Source organism: Cynocephalus volans, chromosome 14 (assembly GCF_027409185.1).
Source record: "Cynocephalus volans isolate mCynVol1 chromosome 14, mCynVol1.pri, whole genome shotgun sequence".
In the NCBI taxonomy this organism is placed as follows: Eukaryota; Metazoa; Chordata; class Mammalia; order Dermoptera; family Cynocephalidae; genus Cynocephalus; species Cynocephalus volans.
The window spans coordinates 42,940,057-42,965,532 of NC_084473.1; the positions used below are offsets into that span (position 1 = coordinate 42,940,057).

Sequence of the window (25,476 nt, forward strand, 5' to 3'; positions counted from 1 at the left end):
TTCTTAAAGAAAACATAGGAGAAACACTTCAGGAAATAGGACTGGACACAGACTTCATGAATACGACCCCAAAAGCACGGGCAACCAAAGGAAAAATAAACAAATGGGATTATATCAAACTAAAAAGCTTCTGCACAGCAAAAGAAACAATTAACAGAGTTAAAAGACAACCAACAGAGTGGGAGAAAATATTTGCAAAATATACATCTGACAAAGGATTAATATCCAGAATATATAAGGAACTCAAACAACTTTACAAGAAAAAAACAAGCAACCCAATTAAAAAATGGGCAAAAGAGCTAAGTAGGCATTTCTCTAAGGAAGATATACAAATGGCCAACAGACATATGAAAAAATGATCAACATCACTCAGCATCCGGGAAATGCAAATCAAAACCACACTGAGATACCATCTAACCCCAGTTAGGATGGCTAAAATCCAAAAGACACTGAACGATAAATGCTGGCGAGGCTGCGGAGAAAAAGGAACTCTCATACATTGCTGGTGGGACTGCAAAATGGTGCAGCCTCTATGGAAAATGGTATGGAGGTTCCTCAAACAATTGCAGATAGATCTACCATACGACCCAGCTATCCCACTGTTGGGAATATACCCAGAGGAATGGAAATCATCAAGTCGAAGGTATACCTGTTCCCCAATGTTCATCGCAGCACTCTTTACAATAGCCAGGAGTTGGAACCAGCCCAAATATCCATCATCGGATGAGTGGATACGGAAAATGTGGTACATCTACACAATGGAATACTACTCAGCTATGAAAACAAATGAAATACTTCCATTTGCAACAACATGGATGGACCTTGAGAGAATTATATTAAGTGAAACGAGTCAGGCACAGAAAGAGAAATACCACATGTTCTCACTTATTGGTGGGAGCTAAAAATTAATATATAAATTCAGACACAAACACACACACACACACACACACACACACACACACACACAAACCAGGGTGGCGGGGGAGAAGATATAACAACCACAATTACTTGAAGTTGATACGACAAGCAAACAGAGGGGACATCGGTGGGGGGGGGGGGGAGAGGGAGGAGGGAGGGAGGTTTTGGTGATGGGCAGCAATAATCAGCCACAATGTATATCAACAAAATAAAATTTAAATAAATAAATAAATAAAAATAAATAAGTAAATAAATAAAGATACTGTATGATACCATTAAACAAGGGAAGCAAATAAAGAGGCATAAAACTCAAAAATGAGTTAGTAAATTCACTATCTTTTGTAGATAATATGATTATACATGTAGAAACCCAAGAGAATCAATGAAAAAACCTATTATAAACAATGAAAAAATTCTGTACTATGGCTGGGGAACAAAATTAACATAAAAAACAGCATTCCTTTAAACAGATATAAAAGAAATAGTAATTATTCATAGAAACATGAAAAGAGATAAATATAAAAGAAAGTTTTCATATGAAATATACAAGATCATTATGAAGAAAACTTCAAAATGTTACTGGAAGCAAAAGCAATAAAAGAAATAATTGATAAACTGGACTTAAATGAAATGGAACACCATGTTCTTCAAAAGACATCATCCAGAAAGTAAAAAGAGTGGGAAAAAAAAGTATTTGCAAGTCATATACTGACTTGAATCCAGAATATATAAAGAACTCTTATAACTCAATAATAAAAAGACAACCCCATTTAAAAGTGGGCAGAAGATTTGAATAGACATTCCTCCAAAGAAGACACACAGTCAATAAGCACATGAAAAGATGCTCAACATCATTAGTCATTATGGAAATGCAAGTCAAAACTATAATTATATACTATTTCTCACCCACTACCAGCGCTATAATCAAAAAGACAGATAATCATAAGTGTCAGCAAGAATGTGGAGAAATCAGAACCCTCACACATTCCTAGTGGGAATGTAAGATGGTACAACCACATTGGAAAAGAGTCTGGCCGTTTCTCAAAAAGTTAAAACAGACTTTCCACGTGACCCAGCAAATCTACTCCTAAGCATCTACATAAGAGAAATGAAAACAGACGTCCACATAAGACTTGTACACAAATATTCATAGCAGCATAATTCACAATACTTAAAAAGTGAAAACGTCCATAACATAGTAAGTAGATGAATAAAATGTGATACGTTTATACAATGGAATACTATTCACCAGTTGGTAACTGACACATGCTAAAAAGCAGATGAACCTTAAACATGCTCTGTCAAAGAAGCTAGACACAAAACAAAACACATAATATATAATTCCATCTAAATGAGATGTGCAAAAAAGGCAAATGTATAGAAACAGAAAGTAGATTAGTGTTGCCTAGGGTTGGAGTGGGAAAGGAGAATGCAAATGTACACAAGGTGTCTTTTCAGGGTAATAGAAATGTTCTAAAATTAGATTGTGATGATAGTTGTATAATTCTGTAAATACACTAAAAGTCTTTGAAAAGTACCCTTAAAATGGGTAAACTGTTTTAAAAAATGTTGCTAAAATAATAAGTATAGCAAAAGAACTAAAAAACAAAACAAAAAAATGTTACTGAAGAACATAAAGACAGTTATTGTGTAGAACAGCCATGAAATAGTAAATTTTCTCTAAATCAATAGACAATTTGAACACAATGAAAACTACCATAAAGATGTTTACAGGGAGAGGGGACTAGAAAAGGTGATTCTAAAGTTTGCATGGAAAAATAAATTTAAAGGACTAGCCAGTAAAATGCTGAAAATGTCAAATAACGGGAGAAGTATATGTTGAAACACTTCAGGATTCCACTGTCATCAAAATAATGTGGTACTGTTTATGACAAATAGAACAAAACATTTCAGAGTTCAAAAATACCCAAATGAATATAGGGCTCTAGTATAAAGATATTAATGACATTTCAAATCAGTGCGAAAAATTTGGATTATTCAATAAATGGTAGATATCAAGGGATTAATATCCAAAATGTGTAAGAAACTCAATTAATTCAGTAGCATGAAAACAAATAACCCAATTAAAAAATGGGCAAAGGACCTGAATAGACATTTCTCAAAAGAAGACATCCAAATGGCCAACAGGTACATGAAAAAATGCTCAGCATCACTAATCATTAGGAAAATGCATATTAAAACCACAGTGAGATATGACCTCATATCTGTTAGGATGGCTTTTGTCAAAAAACTGAAAGTTAAGTGTTGGAGAGGATGCAGAGAAAAGGGAACTCTTACATGCCATTAGTGGGAATGTAAATTAGCACAGTCATTATGAAATACAGTATGGAGTTTCCTCAAAAAACTAAAAATAGAACTACCACGTGACCCTGCAATCCCACTTCTGGACATATATCCAAAGGAAGTGAAATCAACATGTCAAAGGTTTACCTGCACTCCCATGTTCCTTGCAGCCTTACTTGCAAAAGCAAAGATATGGAAAATACAATTATCCATCAGTGGATGAATGGATAAAGAAAATGTGGTATATATACACAATGGAATATTGAGTCTTAAAAAGGGAGAAAATCCAATCATTTGCAACAAAATGGATGGATCTGAAGGACATTATGCTTAGTGAAATAAGCCAGGCACAGAAAGACAAATACTGCATGATTTCACTTATATGTGGACTCTAACAAAGTTGAACTCATAAAAGTAGAGAGTAGAACGCTGTTTTCTAGATGCTGGGGTTGTAGGGAGGGACAGAATGGAGTGTTGCCAATCAAAGGGTACAAAGTTGCAGACAGACAGGAGAAATAGATTTTGAGATTTATTGCACCCCAAGGTAACTATAGTCAAAATAATATATATTTCAAAATAAGAGTAAATTTCAAATATCTCACCTTAAGAAATGCTAAGTATGCAAGGTGATGGATATGTTAATTAGCTTGATTTAATTATACCACATTGTATACATGTATCAAAGCATCACACTGTATCCCATAAATGTATACAACTTTGAGTTTTCAATTAAAAAATCATAGAAAATTTTCAATTTCCACATTAAAAAAAATTCCATAGATAAAGCCTCAGGACAACACAAACAGTAGAATATGTGAATACATAATAGACAAAAGACTAATTTTCTTAATATATAAAGAGCTCCTACAAGTCAACAATAAAAAAAAAATAACAATCTATTAAAAAATGGGCAAAAGGAAGATAGCGGAATAGAAATCACTTTCTCACACAATCGACCAATTTACAGCTATTAAGAAAGCAACGACTGCCCAGCTGGGGCTTCTAGAACTTAGGGGAAAGAGGAGGAGAGACCTATGAAGTTCAGGAAGGTGGGAGAAGCTGCTAAGAAAGAAAGAAGGAACCATTCTAACCATGTTGAACCCCGGCCATTTCAAGGCTGGCCCTGATGAGCACATGGAGCAAAAGCTGGCAAAACCCATAGCTGTGCCCTTTGTGTGAAGTTGCTTGGAGACTGCAGGGGAGAAGAGGGCCTTGGTAGCCCCCAGACCAGCAAGAGTACTGACAGAATTCCTGTGGACCCACATAGGAACGAGGGGCCACAGACAACTGAAAAAAGGAGCCAAAGGCTGGTGAGTCATCACAACGGAGTGGCGCAAGGCCCACCCCATGGGAAGTGTTTGGAGCACAGTGGGGGGGAGGGGCATTCTCCCCTAAATATCAGCTATTATAACTACCCTGTCTTCTGGAATTAAACTCTCTAGGACTTAATATTTTACTGTAGTTTGGAGAGGGTACACATGGCTATTTGAGATTCAAGGAGAAAGTGGGGAAACAATGGTGAATGAAAACAGAACTACGACAGTTACCGGTATACAGAAATTGGGTCATGTACTAGAGAAATTCAATACTAGAGAAACTGGGTCATGCTAATCCAAGGCTATACAGAAGTTATCTGCATGCCTGTATGAAATGAAAGCCTGTGACCAAAAGACAAATGAGAAAGAAACATCAGAAATGCTTTTTAATTTATAATACCTACCTTGGCTCTCAGTTATGACACTGGTTCATAGGCTTCAAAACTTTGGGAGAAGAAGGCTAAGTTATCCACAGTCTGCAGCTCCTAGCCTGGTACACCATCCTACTTACTAGTCAATATTTAACTAGAGCCCCAACGCAAGGTACAACCCGGAAAATCCCATGAAACTAAGTGAGCCCTAAGATACTCCCTCTTTGAGAGGTTTCAGGATACTGTCCGGCTCTAATCATTCCTGTCTCAAATTTCTCCAAGAGACAGATACTTTACATTATCCTGCAAAGCTCATATGAACAGCAAGAGGTAGCTTGGGGGGCAAATAGGAGGCATATCTTAAAATGAGAAGGGAGAATTCATCACAAAAGATATAAGTTTCCATGCAAGAAAACAAACATTCCTTACCAGTAAACAACATCCAGTGGTGCAAAGTAATTTCTCATTATAAGATCAGCAAAGTAAGCTTCGGTTTCCCGGCAGGCGGTTCCATTTCCAATCACCACTGTGCTGCAGCTTCAAGCGAGAAACAGAATGAGAAATTCAATGAGTTCAAAGCATGCTTTGAAATCGACCACAGAAAATATACAAAACGCACAAATACTATTATAGGATGCTCTTATTCTCTCATATAGTCAAGCAACCTCTCCATTGTTTCGCAAGGAAAACACAGACTTATGTAAAATAAAAGGAACTGCTCCTGCATTTGGTATAAGAAGTGGTGGAGAAATATCTTACTGTCATATAATCTCAAGAACAATCAGCTTTCTTCCTATCTAGAAGGAACCAAATTAGACATGAGTGAATAAACTCTGGAGCATTCCAAGTCTCAATAAAGACATTACAACTGAATCATATAAAATGTTCTCAATTTCTGAAGCCTTTACCTAGTACCACATCCATTCCTCAGAGAAGGAAAGAAGAAGAGAGGGAGGGAGGGAAGGAAATCCAAACAAAAGAATTAAATGCTCACATTTGCCCATATTACCACATTTATTTGTGAAGTTGGCAGAGGAAGAGGGCAGCATTCCTCGGGAGTCTCCATATGTAGAGCTCTCTAGCAATTTGCCCAGGCATTGTTTTACATGGTTCCTTCTCTCTCACCAAGGCACTTCCCTTAATCCCTCCCGCCAAATTAGGGGCTTCAAAGGTATCTCTGATTGGCTGACCACTGAAGTACTCAAAAACATTTATTTTCGTACTTGAAATTCAGCAAAAGCCTCTTTATTTTCTCTGCCTCTCGGAAGCCTTGTCCACAGTGCAAGTAAACCACATCAGTATGAAGTATCTGACCTTAAAAAAATGAAAAGAAGCCATTTTGTAAGAAATTACAAATATAGCATACCAACGATTTAATTAAGCAAGTTGTAACAGAAAAGGGCTTGTCTTTTAAAATGCAGTCTTGTTCTGGTCAAGATGGTAGAATAGACAGTCCCCAGCGTCACTCTCTCCCACAAATCAACCAATTTACAACTATAAAAATGTAACATCTGGGCCGGCCCGTGGCTCACTCAGCAGAGTGCGGTGCTAATAAGACCAAGGCCATGGGTTCGGATCCCATATAGGGATGACCGGTTAGCTCACTGGGTGAGCCTGGTGCTGACAACACCAAGCCAAGGGTTAAGATCCCCTTACCGGTCATCTTTAAAAAAAAAAAAAAAAAAAAAATGTAACATCTGCCAAGCTGGGGCTACTGGAGCTTAGGGGAAGAGGAGGAGAAACCTATGGAGCTTATGAAGGCAGGAGAAACCATGATGAGCGAAAGAAAAATCTGCTCTGAATGTTTTGGGCTGCAGCCACTTTAATGCTGAAGCACATGGAGCAGGAGCTGGCACATGCCATAGCTGTGCCCTTTAGATGAAGTTACTTGGAGGTGGCAGGGGAGAAGAGGACTTTGGTGGCCCCCAGAACAGCAAGACCACTAATAGGGTTCCCGTGGACCCACACAGGAGCAAGGAGCCAGAACTGCTGAAAAAGGGGAGCTATTCAGAGGCCAGTGAGTCAATGTAAAGGACCAGCACAGGGCTCGCCCCATGGGAACTGTTTGGAGCACAGGCGGTGGGGGAGACAGGCCCACTGGGAGAACACTGGGCCACAACAAGGACAGCTGATCCGCCCCCAATCAGCGTAGGACCACTCAGAGGAGACTGGTTGGGAATGCAGAATTGCATGGGGTGCAGTTTGATGAAAAACCTCAGGCCCAGATCAGAGTTTCTATACAACTCAGGTGCACTGAGTCTCTGGAGAGCTGGAAGTACCTATAAGGTCAACCATTAAACCCTGAGCTCCACAAAAAGTCTTCCCTAGGGAAACAGCAGCAAAGCAGCAATCTAGCTTAACAACACAGCTCAAGTACTGGTTCCCACAGGAAGTTCCCCTGAGTTAGAAGTAAGCAAAGGGCAAAAAATTAGTTCCCACTCAGGCACACCACCAATGCCTTGGGGCCCACCAGGGGACATGAGGCATGGAGCCAGGGGCAGGACACCCACACACAACCACACACACTGCCAGCACCTCAGGACCTGCCCAGGAACCCAAGGCTTGGAGCCAGGGCTGGAACCCCCCTCCCACAACCAGGCACACCACACCAGCACCTCAGGGCCTACCTGGGGACCTAAAGCATGGAGAAGGGGAATGGACTGCCCTCCCACAACAAGGCACACCGGGCCAGCACCTTGGGGCCCACCGTGGACCCAAGACATGGAAAAGGGGACCAGGTTCCCCTCCCACACCCAGGCACACTGTGCCAGCACCTCAGGGCCTGCCCAGGGCCCAGAGGCATGGAGAAGAGGACTGGACCCCCTCCCACAATCAAGCACACCGTGCCAGTGCCTCAGGACCTACCCAGGGACCCAAGGCATGTAGCCAGGGATCAGACACTCTCCACAACCAGGCACACCACCAGCACCAAGGAGCATGCCAAAAACATCACCCCCATGTGGGTGGCCCACCACAGCCACCACAATAACCATGGCTGTCACGAAAGCAGCTAGACGCCACAACCACCACATAAATGGTCTGCCAGCCACTGGAGTGCATTCATACAAGGAGAGTCACCAGCAGAGGTAAAGAAGAGAATGTCTCTCCACAAAGCCCATTTCAGAGTGAAGAAGTATCTGCTCTATGATAATATTGGGGGACCTGATCACACCTCTCGGGATTGGACAGATCATCTAGGCAACAAATCAACAGAGTAACCATTATTCTTTCAGAAGGAGAGAAGAAATCTAGGGTAATTAGAGTGGGGAGGGAGAAGGGGATGGGGAGAGATTGGACAAGGGGCATAAAGAATAATTACAATTTGTAACAATATATATGTTAATAATATTGATTTGATCATTGTATCTCAATGTTGAACCCCCAAAATATGTATAATCAATTTTGATTCAATAAAAATTAGAATAAACAAACAAACAAATAAATAAAATGCGGTCTGCATCATTCATATCCACTAAGTCAGATTTTGCCTAAGAACTCTAAAATATTGTTAGTTCCAAAGTCACAAGGATTATATTTTGCTACACGAAACCATTATTAGCTGGATAATACTACATGCCAAAATACATAAAAGAGAAATGATTTTCCTTAACACCTAACATTAGTAATAGTAAAAGCTAACATTTACTGAATACTTGCTACATATCAGACACTGTTGTGATACTATTCTTCTTTCTAGATGTAGATATATAAATTTCTTTACCTTGGAATTATTTGAGCTGCATATTTAATAATTATGAGCTACTCTGTATTGCATTATACAGATATTTTATTTTTTTCCTTCATCTATTAAGATATCATATGGGTTTTGTCTTTTACTGTGTTCCTGTGATGAATTATATCATTAGATTTTGTAAAAATGGCAGATCACACTTTCTTAGATAAACTTAACTTGGTCTTGATACTTTCTTCTGCATAATATTATTAGCTGGATAATACTGGATAATTTTATTTTAATTAAAAATATTTTTTAAAATTTGAGGGTAACCACCTGAAGCATAGAAATAATGAGCTAGGAGACCAACTTTGGAAGTTAGGAAAAGGACAACAGCATAATCCAAGGAAAGCAGAAGGCAAGAAACGATAAAAGCCGAACTTAATGAAATAGAAAAAAAAAAAATACAACAGAAAGGATCAACAAAGTTTAAAGTTAAAAATCACATATAAGAAAAACACATATTTTTAGCAATACCAATCAAGAAAAAGAAAGGTTAGAAGGCACAAGAAATGAAAAGAGGATAAAACTAGAGATTGAGCACAGATTAAAAAGATACAGAGAGACTATTATAAATAACTACATTAATTTAGATTAAATGATAAAATAAATTCCTAGAAAAATCTTACAAAAATAGACTGAGGATATATGGGTGTATGTGTATAAAATTTAAAGAATTAGCCTATAAGCAATATAATAACTGAAAACTGATCCAGCAACATATCCAGAAGTATTACGATCAAGTTAATTTTGTGTAAGAAAGTGTGATCTGCCATTTAAAAAAAAATCTAATAGTGTAATTCATCACAGGAACACAGTAAAGGATAAAGGCCACATGATATCTCAAAAGATGAAGGAAAAAACAGATAAAATATGCTTCCCATTTACTGTAAAAATGATTAGCATAAAAAGACAACTAGGATAACACCACCAAAAACCCATGACTATATCTGTAACAAAGGTAACAAAATGTCCCCCCAAAACCCAAAAACTGAGCAGGTGGGAACAACAAACTGATAGCTACAAGACCTCCATGCATCAGCATCTGTATGGGAGGAAGCAGAGAGAAGCAATATTATCTGATGGACCTGAGACCATAGGAATCCCAAAAATGTCAAAAGACACTTCCCTGGAAATCACAACAGTTTGAGAAGCAGAGCTGAAACTGGGGGGATTCAGTACAAAGGTTGCTCTGTAAGATCAGAATGCACTGGAAAACTCTGATCCCTATGAAACAATAGAATATCCCTTTCAAGACAAAATCCCACCTGAAAAGAAGCAGTTGGGAATCACCTCCAAACTGAGCAAGCTAAGGATCATATGAGCAAAGGGGAAAAAAAATCCAGTTAAAAGAAGGGAAAGCAACAGAAAAGCAGATTCCAGAAGTATAGGATTATCTCTCTACCCACATAATTTTTTTTTTTTTTAATAATTCCAAAAAAAAAAAAAAAAACAGAAGGGAAAGTTCTACAGATATACAACTAACAAATCTTTCTTGGCCCTACCTCTCCTAAAATTTCTGGAAAACTAATTTTATGTAAAACTAAGCAACAGAAAAGGATGATGGTCAAATTCCATACAGAATGATTATTTATTAAAACAAAATAAAGAAGACTAGTAATAAAGTCCTTATGGAAAAATGTGCCCACAAAACAGAATATGAGAACAAGCTTTAAAAAAGGAACATTATAGAAAATGAAAAAATTATAAATCAGAATTAGAAAATCTCAGTAATGAATTAGATATGAAAGAAAAAAATTATTTCAGAAGTGAAAACCTAAACTAAAAGAAACATGAGAACAAATAAACGTAACAGTAAATGCCATAAGAGAAACAGAAGATAAAAAGAAAAATTTTAAATATTGGAATTTAAGATATTTACCAAAGAACTGTAATCTATTTTTTAAAGTATCAAATGGAAATTCTAAAACTGAAAAACCAATAACTTAAGAGAACTCAATAGATGGATTTAATAGCAAATTAGACATAATAGAATGGAGAATTAATTAACTTAGAAAATCAACAGAAAATAAAACAAAAGAATGGAAAAAAAGTAATTGAAAGGTCTAACACACATGCAATTGGAGTTCCAGAAAGAGATGCTAGAAGTTCTATGAACCCCAAGTAGAATTCATATAGGAAAAAAAAAAGAAAAGAAAAGAAAAACCCTCATACATACACACACTTAAGCACATCATAAGAAAAGTTCTGAAAATCACAAAGAGAAAATCTTAGCAGCCAGAAGAAAAAAGCATATTACCTTCAAAGAAACAACAATAAGATTTTTGGCTGACTTCTTAAACAGAAACTGTAGTAGTCCCCAAAAATAAAATAAAAATGGAATGACATCTTTAAAGTACTGAAATGTACTGCCAATCTTGAATTCTACAACAAACAAAAATATCCTTCAAAAATGAAGGCAAAGTAAACTTTTTCAAACAAAAACAGAGAAAATTTGTCACCAGCCGACCCACATTAAAAGTAACAGCATAGAGTTCTTCAAGCAGAAAGAAAATGATCTTGAATGAAACACAGAAATGCAGAAAGAAATGAAGAATAATTGAAAAGGTAAATACATGAGTAAACAGGAAAAAAAATTCTGACTGGAAAAAACAATAAAAATGTCTTTTGTTATTTAAAATACATACAGAACTAAAATGCATCACATAAAACTGCATCACAATAAACAGAAGTAGATAGGGAGATAAAGAGTGTTCGAGTCTGAGCCTAGTTAATCCTCAATATCTCCACTGAGGCACAGGAAAAGGTATAAATGATGGCCATATGCTGATGGTTTTGACGAACAAATAAGAAAAACAGAAAGTTTGATTCTCTGGTTCCCATATCCATGTATGTAAAAAAACCATTTTCTAAGCCTTGAAAATTAACATTATTTCGAAATCCTCAGGAAATGGATGAAGTGAAACTTATGCCCAAGCAAACAACTATTCTATGAAAAGCTGAAAGACAACTTACTTGTAGGAGAAATTATAGCTAATTTGCAACCATGTTTGTAACCAGGATCCACTCCCATCAAGGTGCGTCCTGGAACAGGGCTTGTTAAAAGGAGCTGACGAAGATTCCGTCCAAACATCATTACTGATTCCTTCTCTGCGTCTGATGTTAGTTTGGCTCTTTAGAAATAGAAAAAAGGAAAAGAAAACAGGTACTTTGTTTTTTCATACACTCAAATTTTCTTTCCAGAAAATGAGAATTCATTTTGTACTGTTCCTCACAAGAGCACTTATTATAACAAAACAACTCAGGAGAAAAAATATCATATACAAAAATTATATTGAGTTTGTTTTTGCTAATCAGCAATACATCATACCACAGACAGTTCTGAAGCAAACCTTGAGTTTGTCCTATCTACATTCCTGTTGTATCTGCTCTCTGTTATATACAAAACCAGTATGTATATATATGTGTGAATTTGAGAAAGACAGAGAGTGTATATAGATTTGTCACATGGGATGTTAAAGTTTCTCAAAGGATTAAAAATATAAACACAAAATTAGAATGACAAATTATCAAATCGCAAGTAGCCTCCAACGATATTACTGGAGTGAGCAGGACTAAAGCTATGTTGGAACCTAAAACCACATGGGCTCTAAAAGATTTTTAAAAGACACAGTTTTTTTCTTGGCATGCATTTTTCTGAGTTCCCCCATGGTTATTTAATATTTTGAACCTTGATTATGGGGCAAGATGATATTATCTGTATAAATGTAAAGTTGTTTTCCAGTCAGCCTGGAGCTGCAGACTTGCATGTACTATCCAGACCCTGGGAAACCAAGGAAGACATCAATAAAGCTATGCTGATTCCACCCCTCCAGCAGGACCCTGAGATAACAGCAAGGACAAGAGCAGAAACCAGATGGAGCCCTGGCAAGACCTTGCACCTGGCTCCTTGCACAGAGTTCCCATAGCTCACATCCCTGTCCCTCGTGCTTTTCATTTCCCATGTTCCATTTTCTCTACCCCTTCTTTTAAAAACCCTTCAGTAAATCTGAGTCTTTGCGACGGCTTTAGCCTGGCCATTCTCCTTCAGGTTTACCTAAAGTACTCAGGTTTACCAGTATTCCTGAATAAAAGCTGACTTCCATTTTCAGCTGGAGTGGTTTGCTTTTGAAAGGGGGCAGGCAGCCAGACTTAGGCCCTGTAACAATATTTAGTTTAACACCTTCACCTATAAATATCTCCATGTCAACTTCTCACTTTATTCTTTTCTCTACCTTCTTATCATTCTCATTGTGACATGAAATGACCATAGGTGCTAATAGCCAGTCCAGAACTATGCCTCATATAAATAACTTCCAAATTTTATCCAGAGAAATTATTAAAAATCTAATTTTAAGACTTTCTAGGATAAAACATACATCTATAATGGGTTTAAAGGCATTTGGAAACTAAGCTTTACACTATTCATCTACTTAACAGAAGCTCTCAACATATCTCCTGAAATTCGTAAGAATTTATAAAAAGTATGTCCTCTCTGTTAGACCAAATAAAAAATGCATGCCATTGGCCACAAGAAAATTTAGAGTACAAAAGCAACTCAAAGTACATTTCATATTAGTGTTGAGGTAGAATTATCTACATATATGAAGATGCACACAGCTAAATAATGTTTGCTTCTCTGGCTTAATTTAGTTTCTTAAGGTTTTTCAATCATCTTCCCTAACATTTCATTGTCATTCTCCCTGCATTCAGGCAAACTACACGAAAAGTACCATTATATGTATTTCTAATTCTTCACTTTTTCAACTTTACTAATTGGGTGAGCAGTTGTTGTCAGCCTTACACAAGGTACTGTGATTGCTGCGAGAGATACAAAACTGAAAAGATAAAATCCCTGCCCTTAAGACCATTGTCTGATCGAAGAAACACAAAAATAAACAAACAAGCCTACAACAATATTAAGCACTAGGCTAATGGGATCGCATGGGAGGGAGAGCTAAACAAGGAAAATTTTCTAGAAGAGATGTCTTCTCAGGTAAATCAAGAAGGAAAAGGAGTAGAGTTAAGCAAACAGATGTCTTCTGAGGTAAATCAAGAAGAAAAAGTAGTAGAGTTAAGCAAACAAAGGTAGGCACAGTAGATGGAAGACAGGAGAAGAAAACCCAGACAATGGTAGCAGTATATGTAAAGGCTTATGGCTCATTATAGAAAAAGCAAGTACTTTCATATGCTATAGTAAAACGAAATAGGAAGACAGAAAGCTGTCGAGGCAAGAAAAAAAATCAGATCACAAAGCGTCATACATGTTCTTGTAAAGAGCATGGATTTTATCCTGGAGACAAAAAAGATCCAGTGAAGGATTTTAAATAGACAAGCATGAAATAAAGAGATAGGAGTTTTAAAATGGCAATGGGGAATAAATGTTGAAAAAGACAAGACAGAGATCATCTATGACTCCAGTACAGTAATCCAAACAAGAAATGATATCTTGAATTAAGACAGTAACCACGGACATCAAGAGGAGGCAAAATTCAAGACAAAGTAAAAGATGGTAAAATAGGTAGCACTTGATAACTGAAAATATAAGATTGATAAGAGGGGTAAGTGTGAAAATGACACATGGATATTATGACAGTCTTAGAAATAAGAAATGCAGAAGTAGGTTATGCATAGTATACAGTCAACTGAATAAAATGACTGCAAAATAATTAAATCTATATGATTTCTTAAATGCACACAAACGGAAAAAAGTCTGATTAACAACAACAGTTATCTCTAGGTAGTAAAATTATGTGGGTTTTTTTCCTTTTTGCTTTATTGATTTTTCCAATTTTGTCTATAATTAGAACAAGTTTCCTTTTAGTTAGAGAAGTAAAGTATTTTTCTTAAAAAAAAAACAAAAAAAAACAACAATTGAGTTTCCTCCCCTCAACTGCTATTCAGGTAAGTATTTAAATCAAGAGACAGCTCTGTAGACAATGTCTGCAAACTAACTTATGAACAGAACTAAGTTATATTTTTTAAACACAGGCATTTTAGAAAAAGAGAAAAGTACTCTTGCTTGCCCACTACTAATGGAAATCAGAAAAGGATTAAACAATCCTTTAAAACAAGGATTAAACAATCCATTAAACAATCCCAAACCAAACTGCTTACATTAAATCTCAATAAAATTATTCCACATGCAGTGAAGCTACTCAAATCAAATGTATACAAAAATGTCAAAAATGCCACCAGACATATGCAACATGAGAAAACAAGATAAAAAAAAATACAAAAATGAATTGAAATTTTAAATAAGATCTGTTTCCTTCAACAACAGAATCCCTTATTTTTAAAGTTTACACCCTGGCACTCAAAAACAAGAGATGTTACTTCACAGACTTGAAATAAAATTCCAAAAGAACAATATTTTTAGGGGCCATCGAGGCTAATAAAGATGATGCGAAAGATTGAATGACTTTGATAAAAAGAAATTGAACAAAGAAGCTGTGTCTTTTTTGAGCTGTGTCATTTCTGAACTCAACGGTCAAGTCCAGCAAAAGAGAAACAGATAAATATTACACAGGCTACTAGAAGTTCTAGTGAGATTGAAGAGAAGGCTAGAAATCCACAGTTCCTAGGTTGCTCTTGCTGAATCCTATAAATAAGTGAAAATGAAGAAAATCTATAGCACACAGGAAGGAATGTATGAGGGAATGGCTAGTTTCTAAAGATTGACTACCAAGGCAAAGGCTAAAGAGAAGCGAGAAAGAGAGGTTTTTCTTTCCATCTTCTCCCCTAAAAACAATTCTGCACCTCACCTCTTTTCAGTTTTCATCTTTATTGCTCTTAGTCCTTTTACTAGTCCATTTACAAGGTCATTTTAATAATCTCCTAATATTTGTTCATCACTGTTGATAATTTTTCATCCAAACAACTCTCCTTTGGAGTTAAAAACATATATACTAGCATTCTCTTTTCATAGTAATAAATTCATAATGTCCTCTACTGATCTCCTTATGCTTTCTTTGGCTCTCTTACCTCTAAAAACTGCCTCCAACTACCTTTTCCATTAACTTCTCAGTTTCCTTCCTCAAAGCCAAATCTCTAAAAACCATTTGTTTGGCTTGGTTGTCAAACTGCAAGACTAGTATTGCAGAATTGGAAGAAGTACACATTAAATGGTCAAGCCTGAAAAGTATATCATAATTAAGAACTATGTTTTATGATATATGCATATGAATGCATCTACAGACTGAAATCAAGGTAAATTAAAGACTTTGTGATTCTAAGTTCTTAGGACTGGTTAATCGATCAACAAATATTTACTACATGCTATAATGGGATTAGTACCATACATGATAACAAACAGTACACAAAATTAAATAAGAAAAGATGCATACCTGAATTCTCTACAGAGAAGAGGACAAATAAGACGTTTAAAGGAATCGTCCAGTGAATTATGTAAGATCTTCATTAACTCTGGCCTTGCAAAGCCACGTGGTCTCCACCTGCAAAAAAGAAAAAGCCATACAAAAATTGATACAACAAGAATAAGACCACGAAAGGGCTCCTGAAAGAAAGCAGGAGGAGAGGAGTAGAAAAGGGGGAAAAACCTTTACTGAAGCCAAAGTAACATAATCTGTGAGGAGAGGCTGTGCCATCTGGAAATTATTACTATGACATCTGGAGTTTTTATTTTTTAAATCCCGGTAACTATGGTGAGACATATAACTTAAGTGAAAAAATTTCCTCTTCTGGGAAGAGTCTCCAAAGCATTATTAATAATGGCTAAATCATAAGATATAAGATATAAGAAAGTCACACAAAAAAATTACTACCGCACTGCTATATTGTGTACCTCCCCAAATTCATACACTGAAGCCCTAACCCCCAAAGTGAAGGTATTTGGAGATGGGGCCTTTGGGAGCAAATTAGGTTTAGATGAGGTCATGAGAGTGGGTCTCTTGGAATTAGTGCCCTTACAAAAAGAAACACCAGAGAGCTTGTTCTCTTTCTCTCCCTCTCCACCATGTGAGGACATAGAAAGAAGGCGGCTGTCTGCAAGCCAGGAAGAGAGTCTTCACCAGGAACTAAAATGGCCAGCACCTTAATCTTGGACTTTCCAGCCTCTAGAAGTATGAGAAAATAAATTTCTGTTGTTTAAGCCACCCAGTCTACCTGGGTTATGGGACAAAATGTTAGGAAGATAGTCCTTAGAGAAAGAAAGATCTTAATGGAGTGAATTTTTTTTTAATGTACATATCTGATATCTGCTAAATGTCATTCCCTTCAAGCCCCAACCAAGGTTTCCCAATTGTTTGCAGAAAAATGCCATAAATCAATATTACCTACCCACACCCTCTCAAAGCCCCAAAAGTCTTCTTTAACCCTTAAGATCCTCCCTTGGCTTGGACTGCTCTGCTCACCTCCCTAGAAAAGAGTGCTGTGAGTCTATTTTATACCTGAGGATTCCTCAATTACTCTCATTCAGTTGACCTTTAGACCATTAGACCAGGCCCTAAAAGATAATAGCACCATACTTGTTTCCTACATTATAGAAACTCCTTTTTGTTCTTTACCTAACAACATTTTCATTTCACTGCTTCCTGGGATCTATTCATGGTACTTAGCACACTAAGGGACCTGAAATAGTACAGTGAATCCACAGACCTTATTACTTTTTCTATCTTTAAACTTAAATACAATGAGTTTGCTTTATAGGATATCATCTCAAAACTTTATTTTTCCTCTAATTCAATAGTTAAATACCTCTGAATAAAACTAAGAAGCACCTGAGTTAAACCAAATTCCACAATACAAATCACATGTTATATAAGATGTGCACAATGAAGCACAAAATTACAATGGGGGGTCACAAACTCAAATACCTACGAAGGCCAGGATACTACTGTAAACAACTGAACAAGACCTTAGTCCTAAACTGTATGTTTTTGACAGAGACATGTTTATTCACCCATTACACACAAAGAAATATTCTCCACTTTGACAAAGAAATATGCTCTCCCCATTTCTTACATGTAAGATAAGGATAGGATGTCACCTAATTTTCGTTTTTCCACATTTAAAAGAGAATTGGATACAGGAAATAGTTCCCCTTAAATCTACTACATGAAAAACAGGAGCACAATTTTAGAGAACAGAAATTTATTCATCAAGTTAAAGACACAAACATCTGCAAGCTCAAGAAGAGAAGTTCTGGTCATTATATAATCCAACTCATGGATGGGGAATCGTTGAGATCATTCCCTCACATATGTTTTCGTTTAAAGAGCAAACACAGAAACTCGCATTATTGGGGTTCTCACAAACATAACAACTATTTCAGCATCTGATAAGCTTAGAAATGGAAAGATTGATATTATCTTTTAATTCTAATTTTCCACAAACTTTTGGAAGTACCCTTGTATTTGTCTAGTTTACGGGTGGATCTCCAACATCTAGCATATAACCTAAATGGATGGTGTTGGGAAAATAGAATAGCTTGGTCAGGGCCCTCGCCTTGGGTCCAGTTGGGTGTGGTTCAGCATTCTTTGTAAGCAAATTGTGTGTGTGTGTGTGTGTGTGTGTGTGTGTGTGTGTGTGTGTGTGTGTGTGTGTGTGTGTGTGTGTGTGGAGTTAGTGTGCATGCATGCCAATGTATCTTTTTAGTTTTGTTGCTATTCTTGTGTTCTTCTTGAGAGAGAGAGAGAAAGATAGAGGGAGGGAGAGAGAGAGAGAGAGAGAGAGAGAGAAAGAGGAGTTTTAGTGAAGCAGGCAGGTGGGCGTCTGCCTTGGGCATTTGCCCTGCGTGGCCATACTTTCCAACCTATGGCTCCAAGGACCTTTTGGCCGGTTACCTAGCTCATAGACCTGCGTGTAAGCAGTCTGGTGACCCAGCCTGATGTGTGTGGGGTCTGGTGACCCAGCCTGGCATACGAAGGGTTTGTGACCCAGTCCATGAATTGGCTTGAGGGGTCTGGGAGCTCCAGACCCAGACCTAGCTCAACAAACGGCCCAGTCGGCAGGATTACTGGCAGGTAAAAGAGCCTGACAACTGGCGTGGTTATGGAGCTAGACAATTGGTGTCGCAAACAGGATAAGTAGCTCTGCAGTTGGTGCTGTGAGCAGGATTTTGACATTAGCCATAGCCTAGCTGGAGCGCCACAACTGGCGTAGTCAGGACAGGATTAAGAGCTCTACCATTGGCTAAGTCGGCAGGATGCCAACATCAGCCTTAGCCCTGGCTCCACAGATGAGTACATGAGAGAGAAGGAGGGTGGAAAGGCAGGAAAAAAGAGAGTTAAAAAAAAGATGAAAAGATTCATCAAGTAAGCATCTCCAATAATTTGAATGTGTTTAAAGAAAAGAAAAAAATCCTTGAGAATAGTACTTTAGTTACCTGAGAAATGTTTCTGCTCTTAGAATTATCTATATGAAGAAAAACTGCTAAACCTGACTAAAAAATATATTACTATACCCTAATGGTATAATACATATATTGTAGGTAAAATAATATTACCAATTATTCAACTGGAGTAGAACCAAACAAAATAAAATATAGATAAGCTAAGGAAAAACAAATCACTGTAAAGAAAACCATTCCTTAACATTTACGTAGTATAAAGATAATTGGTTAAAGCATAACTAATACTTCTTTAACTATTGAGGACTGACTCTGATACTGAGTATATGAATATCTGTAGGAAAATAAGCTAGAAATTGTATCCAATTTACTGTGATCTATTTACTAAAACATTTCTAAAAAGGGAATAAGCACAATAATCCCACCGCTCTGTAATAATAGATAATCAAAGGCCAGGCACTGTACTACACAATTTCATGGTATATCACTTAATTCTCTCAAATCTATGAGGAAGATATTACTCATTATTTTAAGGATAATGAAACTGAGAAAGAAATTAAGTAACATGGCCATGGTCACATGGGTAGAAAGTAATATAACTGAAATATACCCGTTTCTCAGGATTTTGCTCTTTCTATGAAACTGTCTTAGAGTTTCATTATATCTTAAATTGAAATTATCTAATTTCTTAATACAATCTTTTAAATCTAGGATTTCTTTTCCTTTTTATTTTCAATGGAATTTGCTTATTTACAAAGGAAATATGCACTGATTAAAAAATGACAGCTATAAAAAAAGGGCATATAATAGAAAATAAAAATCTCATATCAGAGCGAAGGAATAAACTGTTTATCTTCTCAGACATTTTCCTACACATACATAAGTATCATTTGCCACTAACGAGATCATACTATAAATATAATTATAAACTGTCCTTTTAACCTAAAAAGACATGTCTATATCTCCACTTTTAGATCTATCTCAACTTTTCCATACCGTATGAATATAATGTAATTGCCTTAAGTAATCTACCACTAATTAACATTTAGATTGTTGCTTTACTTGATGCTTGCTTAGTTAGTATTATTTGGTTCAGCAAGTTGATACTTCATGGAATTGGCTTTTTGCAAACCGGCTTCCAATGAATTGACACAAGAGCTACGTTGGATGAGAGAGCTAATTCCCAAGGTACACAGCACTTACTCTTCTCAAAGAACATCTCATCTAATTTTTCGAGTAGCATTCTCAGCAATCTCTCTAATGTAAGGACACACAGAGCCAGCTGGTGATGAGCACATCCAAAATTTATATCTCCTCACTGCTAGGTAAGCCACTTTTCCTCTTTGCATCAGTTTCTCATTGGTCAAATGGTGGCTACAAACTCTGCTCTACCAACTAAATAGATTGTTGTGAAGCTGAAACACAATCTGAAAAGTTAAAACTAAAAGTTAAAAGTGTTATACAAACATGTGGTACTATTTTTAAAGGTTCCCTTAACAAATGAAAAGGATAATAAAAATTACATATGTTTAGAAATTTCTTTAAAATATCTAATAAATTTAATGTTTATTTCAATCCTTAATGTGTAAAATATTTTAGGTGAATCACATATAGTATGTTTAGAGATTTACAATGTAATATCTGATAAATTAAATTTAGTTTTGATTATCCTTAATGAGCAAAACATTTCAGATATGCTATATACAGTATCATGTTTTCATTAACTTATTTTTTCACAAGAGAAAACATGCTCTTTATAAAAGATTCGAATGGTACAGAGAGGTATTGAAGTAAAAGTCCCTCTCTCTAAAGATAATCACTATTAATAATTTCTTATGCACGTTTCCAGATATTTTCTATTTAAACACACACAACACGTATAGTGTACTTATTTTTTTAAATGTAAAAGGAATACTATATATAGTCACTTGCTTTTTTTATTTTTAACATAATAGACATCTTTCTATATTTGTACATACAAGTGTCACCATGGTAGTTTAGAAAGAAAAAAGAGAAAATTCTGAAAAACTCTATAAACAGACCTGTTTTGGATACACCACCTACAGAATTCATTCCTCACTCCATCAGAAATATTGACCTTGACTGTTAGTATCTTCAAATTTTCTCCACGGTTAATTGCCAGAATCTGAGAGCAAACATATATGGCAAAGACGGATAATTCACAAAACATATAAATGATAAATTTAACCAGTCAACATTTAAGAAACAAACCAAGTGGCTAGCTAAGAGCTTTGTTAATTTTTTAATCACTTATTTACCAAGAATGTATTCAAAACTAATAATTTGTTTATACTTTTCTCAAGTAGCTTACCTCCCTCATAAAACCATAACATGCATTTTGAAAATAAAATACAGGTACAAACCCTATCTATCAGATTCCTAAAAAAGAGACTGAAGAGAGCTAAAAAATCTCATTTCAGATTCTACTAATTAAAAATTTTGATCATCTGGAGTTGGAAGGGTATACTTTTTACAACTGTGAAAAGATAACTGCTGCTAAGAGAAATACAAATATGCAAAATCCTAAGTACAATATTTAATAGCTGCTAATTTTTACCATTTACAGAACCCTTACTAATTGTAGGGCCCATCTAAGCACTATAAATATATTAACTCAAGTAATCCTTACAACTACCAGTGATGTATGTATTATCATCTTCATTCTATATAATGATTTTTCTGAAACTAACTTGTCCCAAGTCACAAAGCTAGCAAATAGCAAAGGAGGAATTTAAACTTAGATCAACTTGTCCATGCTCTTAATTCATATTATATTAAAAGAACAACTATTTTAAAACACATTAAAAACACTCCTTTAAGAAGTGTCAACAAAACCTAAAGCAAGCAGAAGGAAGGAAATAATAAAGAATAGGATGAAAATTAATAAAATAGAGAATAGAAAAAAAAATAGAGAATATCAACAAAACCAAAAGTTGGTTCTTCGAAAATATCAACAAACTTAAAGGACCTTTTGCTAGATGAACCAAGAAAAAAAGAAAAAAACACTCAAACTACCAAAATCAGGAACTAAAGAGAGGCCATAACTATGAACCTTATAGTAATAAAAAGGATTATTATAAGAGAATACTACGAACAACTAATGGACAAATTCCTAAAAAGACATAAACTACCAAAACCAAATACAAAAGAAATAGAAAATCTGAATAGACTTGTAACAAATAAAGACATTGAATTAGTAATTTAAAAATTTGCCACAAAGAAATGTCCAAGCTCAGAGGGCTCCACCATAGAATCTGGCCAAACATTTATAAAAGAATTAATAACAATTCTTTACAAACTTTTCCAAAAAATACAAGAAATGGGAAAACTTCCCAACTGTTTCTATGAGGCCAGTATTACCCTATACAAAAACCAGACAAGCAGAATTACTGCAGATGGCAGTACTGAACAAGAAATAGCTAGTGTAAAAGATGCAAGAAGTGGGACATCAATAAAAGAGACAACAAAAACAAAAAGGAACAGAAGGTCTGAAGTGACAATGTGAAGGCTGAGTAACAAATTCATGTGGTAGAAAAGACCACGCAAAGGACCACTTTGGAGAAGAAAGAAAAGAAAGATACAGCCAGAAATATTAATTTAGTAGACAGCTATAACAGCTATTCCCACAGTATTTGGAGAAGGAGTTCCAGGTAATGTTGTTCCTTTACCACCGTCTTTCAATGTTTTTATTCATTTCTGTATTTTGGGGTATTACATACTGGGGTATCTACAGGGAGGCTAGAAAGTAGGGCTCATAGTTAGGGACATGAGGCCTCAGCACTATAGAGATTGGAAAGCCATCTTTATGACCTAGCATATCCTCATTCCAGCCTACAAGATAACTAAAAAGTTTTTAAAACACAAGACTGTTTTTCAAAACCGACATTCCCAAAATGCTTTACTTTCTCAGACCTGAGTACTGTCACACCCAGAAGCCAGTGTCAATCATTATCTTAAATTCAGCCACAAACTAACTCAGAATGCCCCATGTGCTAAACACACTAGTTAAAATGCAGAGACCAACAAAATATTTTCAGAGATTAGAAAGGCTAGATTTTAATAGAATAAAAGTATTCACATTTTTCCAAAAGTTCCAATAAAATTAAATCAACATGAAGGAGGACAAAATATTACAGCAAAATCATTTCTACAAAAGAAATTTTTGTATTCTTAATCACTGGTTCTATTAAAAATTATCTTTCATTATGCTGTATCAGTGGACCATAACTAGGCAAATAAAATTTCACTGTACTAACTTTTCAAATTATTTAAAGTATGTACTTCATCTGATATGATAAATACAGTGTACACAAAAGTAAAATTGAAAACTTTAGACATAATAGTGAAACATTTCAAATCTTCAAGGGTAGTACTCGCGTCAGCTCTATACCCCAAATAGGACCCAACATATAACAAGTGTTCAAGAAATATTTGTGTGATAATTGAAGACTTGTCATATCATATTACACCAAAACAAACAAAAATTTTTTATATCTATATCATAAATTTTAAAAAGTTACATTTTTAATGATGAAAATTAAATATCGCATGAAAAGTAAAACATTCTAGTCTTTTCCATCATCTTCTCTTTATAGCCGTAAATTGCTGATAGGAAGAAAAATAAATTTAAAAAGTGATTATTGAGGACTTCCAAGTTTGGAGCACACTCAGTCTGATGATTCCAGATCTCCTTCTCATCTTTCCAGACGAACCATAAAACCAATAAAGAGAATAAATAAAACAACACAGGACCCACATCATTGGCATTTCTAGGAGGTAAAGGATAACAGTCGGCAACTAACAGACAAACCAAAAATTCTGTGAATGATGAGGCTGGAAAATGAGATATTTGAGGGGAATATGGCTTTTTAAAATTCCTATGCATACCAGTGACTCTAGCAGTCCACCTGCATACTCAGGGCTAGACACATGCTCTGAAAAGACCAGAGAAGACCTTAAGCTTTCACCTTGGAATGACCTTTGAGCTCCATGCAAACAGGAGGTAAAGGCTAAGGAAGAATTGTTAATGGCCTCACTAAGTGTTAAAGGAGTGCCCCAACACACAGCCAATCTACAAAGGCTGGGAGAATTTGTGTTTTAGTTTGCTTGTTTGCTTAGTTCCAGGTATTTAAGAAAATCTCTGTCAAATAACTAACTGGAGACTTTGGTGGCCACACATAACAAGGAATACAGATTTAACAACCCACAATAAGCAACAACAACTAACACTAGGGAGGGAAGACAATCTGATTTCCAGAGTTGCCAAGTTATAATATTCAAAATATCTACTTTTTAATCAAAAAAAAAAAAAAAAAAAACAAGGAATGCAAAGAAACAAGAAAGTATGACACATTCATAGGAAAAAAAAGAAATTAATAGAATCAGTCCCTGAGGAAGCTTAGACACTGGCCTTACTCAACAAAGATTTTAAATCAACTGTCTTAAATATGCTCAGAGTTAAAGAAAATCATGGAGAGAGAACTAAAGGAAGCTGAGAAAATGATGTCTCAACAATATAGAAACCAATAAAGAGTTAGAAATTATAAAAAGAAACCAAATAGAAATTATGGAACTGAAAAGTACAATCACTGAAATGAAAAATTTGCTAGTGGGGTTCAACAGCAAATTTGAACAAACAGAAGAACAAGTCAGCAAACTTGAAGATAGCTCAATTGAGATTATACAGTCCAAGAAGAGAGAAAAAAAAGAAAGAAAAGAAAAAAAAATGAACAGAGCCTAAGAGATCTGAGGAATACTACCAAGCATATCCAATGCATATGATGGGAATCCCAGGAGAGCACGAAAATGAGGAGAAAGAATATTTAAGGAAATAAAGACTAAGAATTTACCAATTTTGATGAAAAACATTAATTTACACATTTAAGAATCACAATGAACTCCAAGGATAAACTGAAAGAGACCCACAACAAGACACATTATAATCAAACTGTCAAAAGATAAAAAAGAAAGGGGAGAAGCCACACACACACACACACACACACACACACACACACACACACACACACACACACACACACACACACACACACACACAAAGACAAAGACAGAATCTTGAATGCTACAAGACAGCTGATTCCTCATCAAAAACTGTGGAAGCCATACCATAAGATAGCAGACGACATATTTAAACTGCTAAAAGAAAAAAAGCTGTCACCAAGAATTCTATATCAAGAAAAATTATCCTCCAAAGATGAAGGAAATGTTTAATGGGTATAGAGATTGAGTTTTGCAAGATGACAAAGTTCTGGAGATTGGTTGTACAACAAAGAGAATACACTTAACACTACTAAACTGTACACTTAAAAATAGCCAAGACAATACATTTTAAGTTATGTGTATTTTTACCACAATTAAAAATAGTTTTTTTAAAAAAAGGAGAAATTAGGATTTGCCAGAAAAACAAAAACTAAGGAAGGGTGTCACTAGTAGATCTACCCTACATTAAATATTATAGGACGTCTTTCAGGCTGGAATGAAAGGACA

General features: G+C 35.8%; 1 protein-coding gene across 3 annotated transcripts in view; it reads right to left on the reverse strand.

The window, feature by feature from the left end:
• Positions 1 to 25,476, reverse strand: part of SRBD1 (S1 RNA binding domain 1) — a 221,834-nt gene that overhangs the window by 162,835 nt on the left and 33,523 nt on the right. For all 3 annotated transcript variants that reach the window (XM_063078557.1, XM_063078558.1, XM_063078559.1), the window contains exons 10-14: positions 20,994 to 21,097; positions 15,989 to 16,096; positions 11,619 to 11,776; positions 6,133 to 6,223; positions 5,339 to 5,446 (exon numbers count right to left, since the gene is read on the reverse strand). In XM_063078557.1, coding sequence (XP_062934627.1) covers positions 5,339 to 5,446; positions 6,133 to 6,223; positions 11,619 to 11,776; positions 15,989 to 16,096; positions 20,994 to 21,097 — 569 coding nt within the window. The remainder of the gene's footprint in view (positions 1 to 5,338; positions 5,447 to 6,132; positions 6,224 to 11,618; positions 11,777 to 15,988; positions 16,097 to 20,993; positions 21,098 to 25,476) is intronic.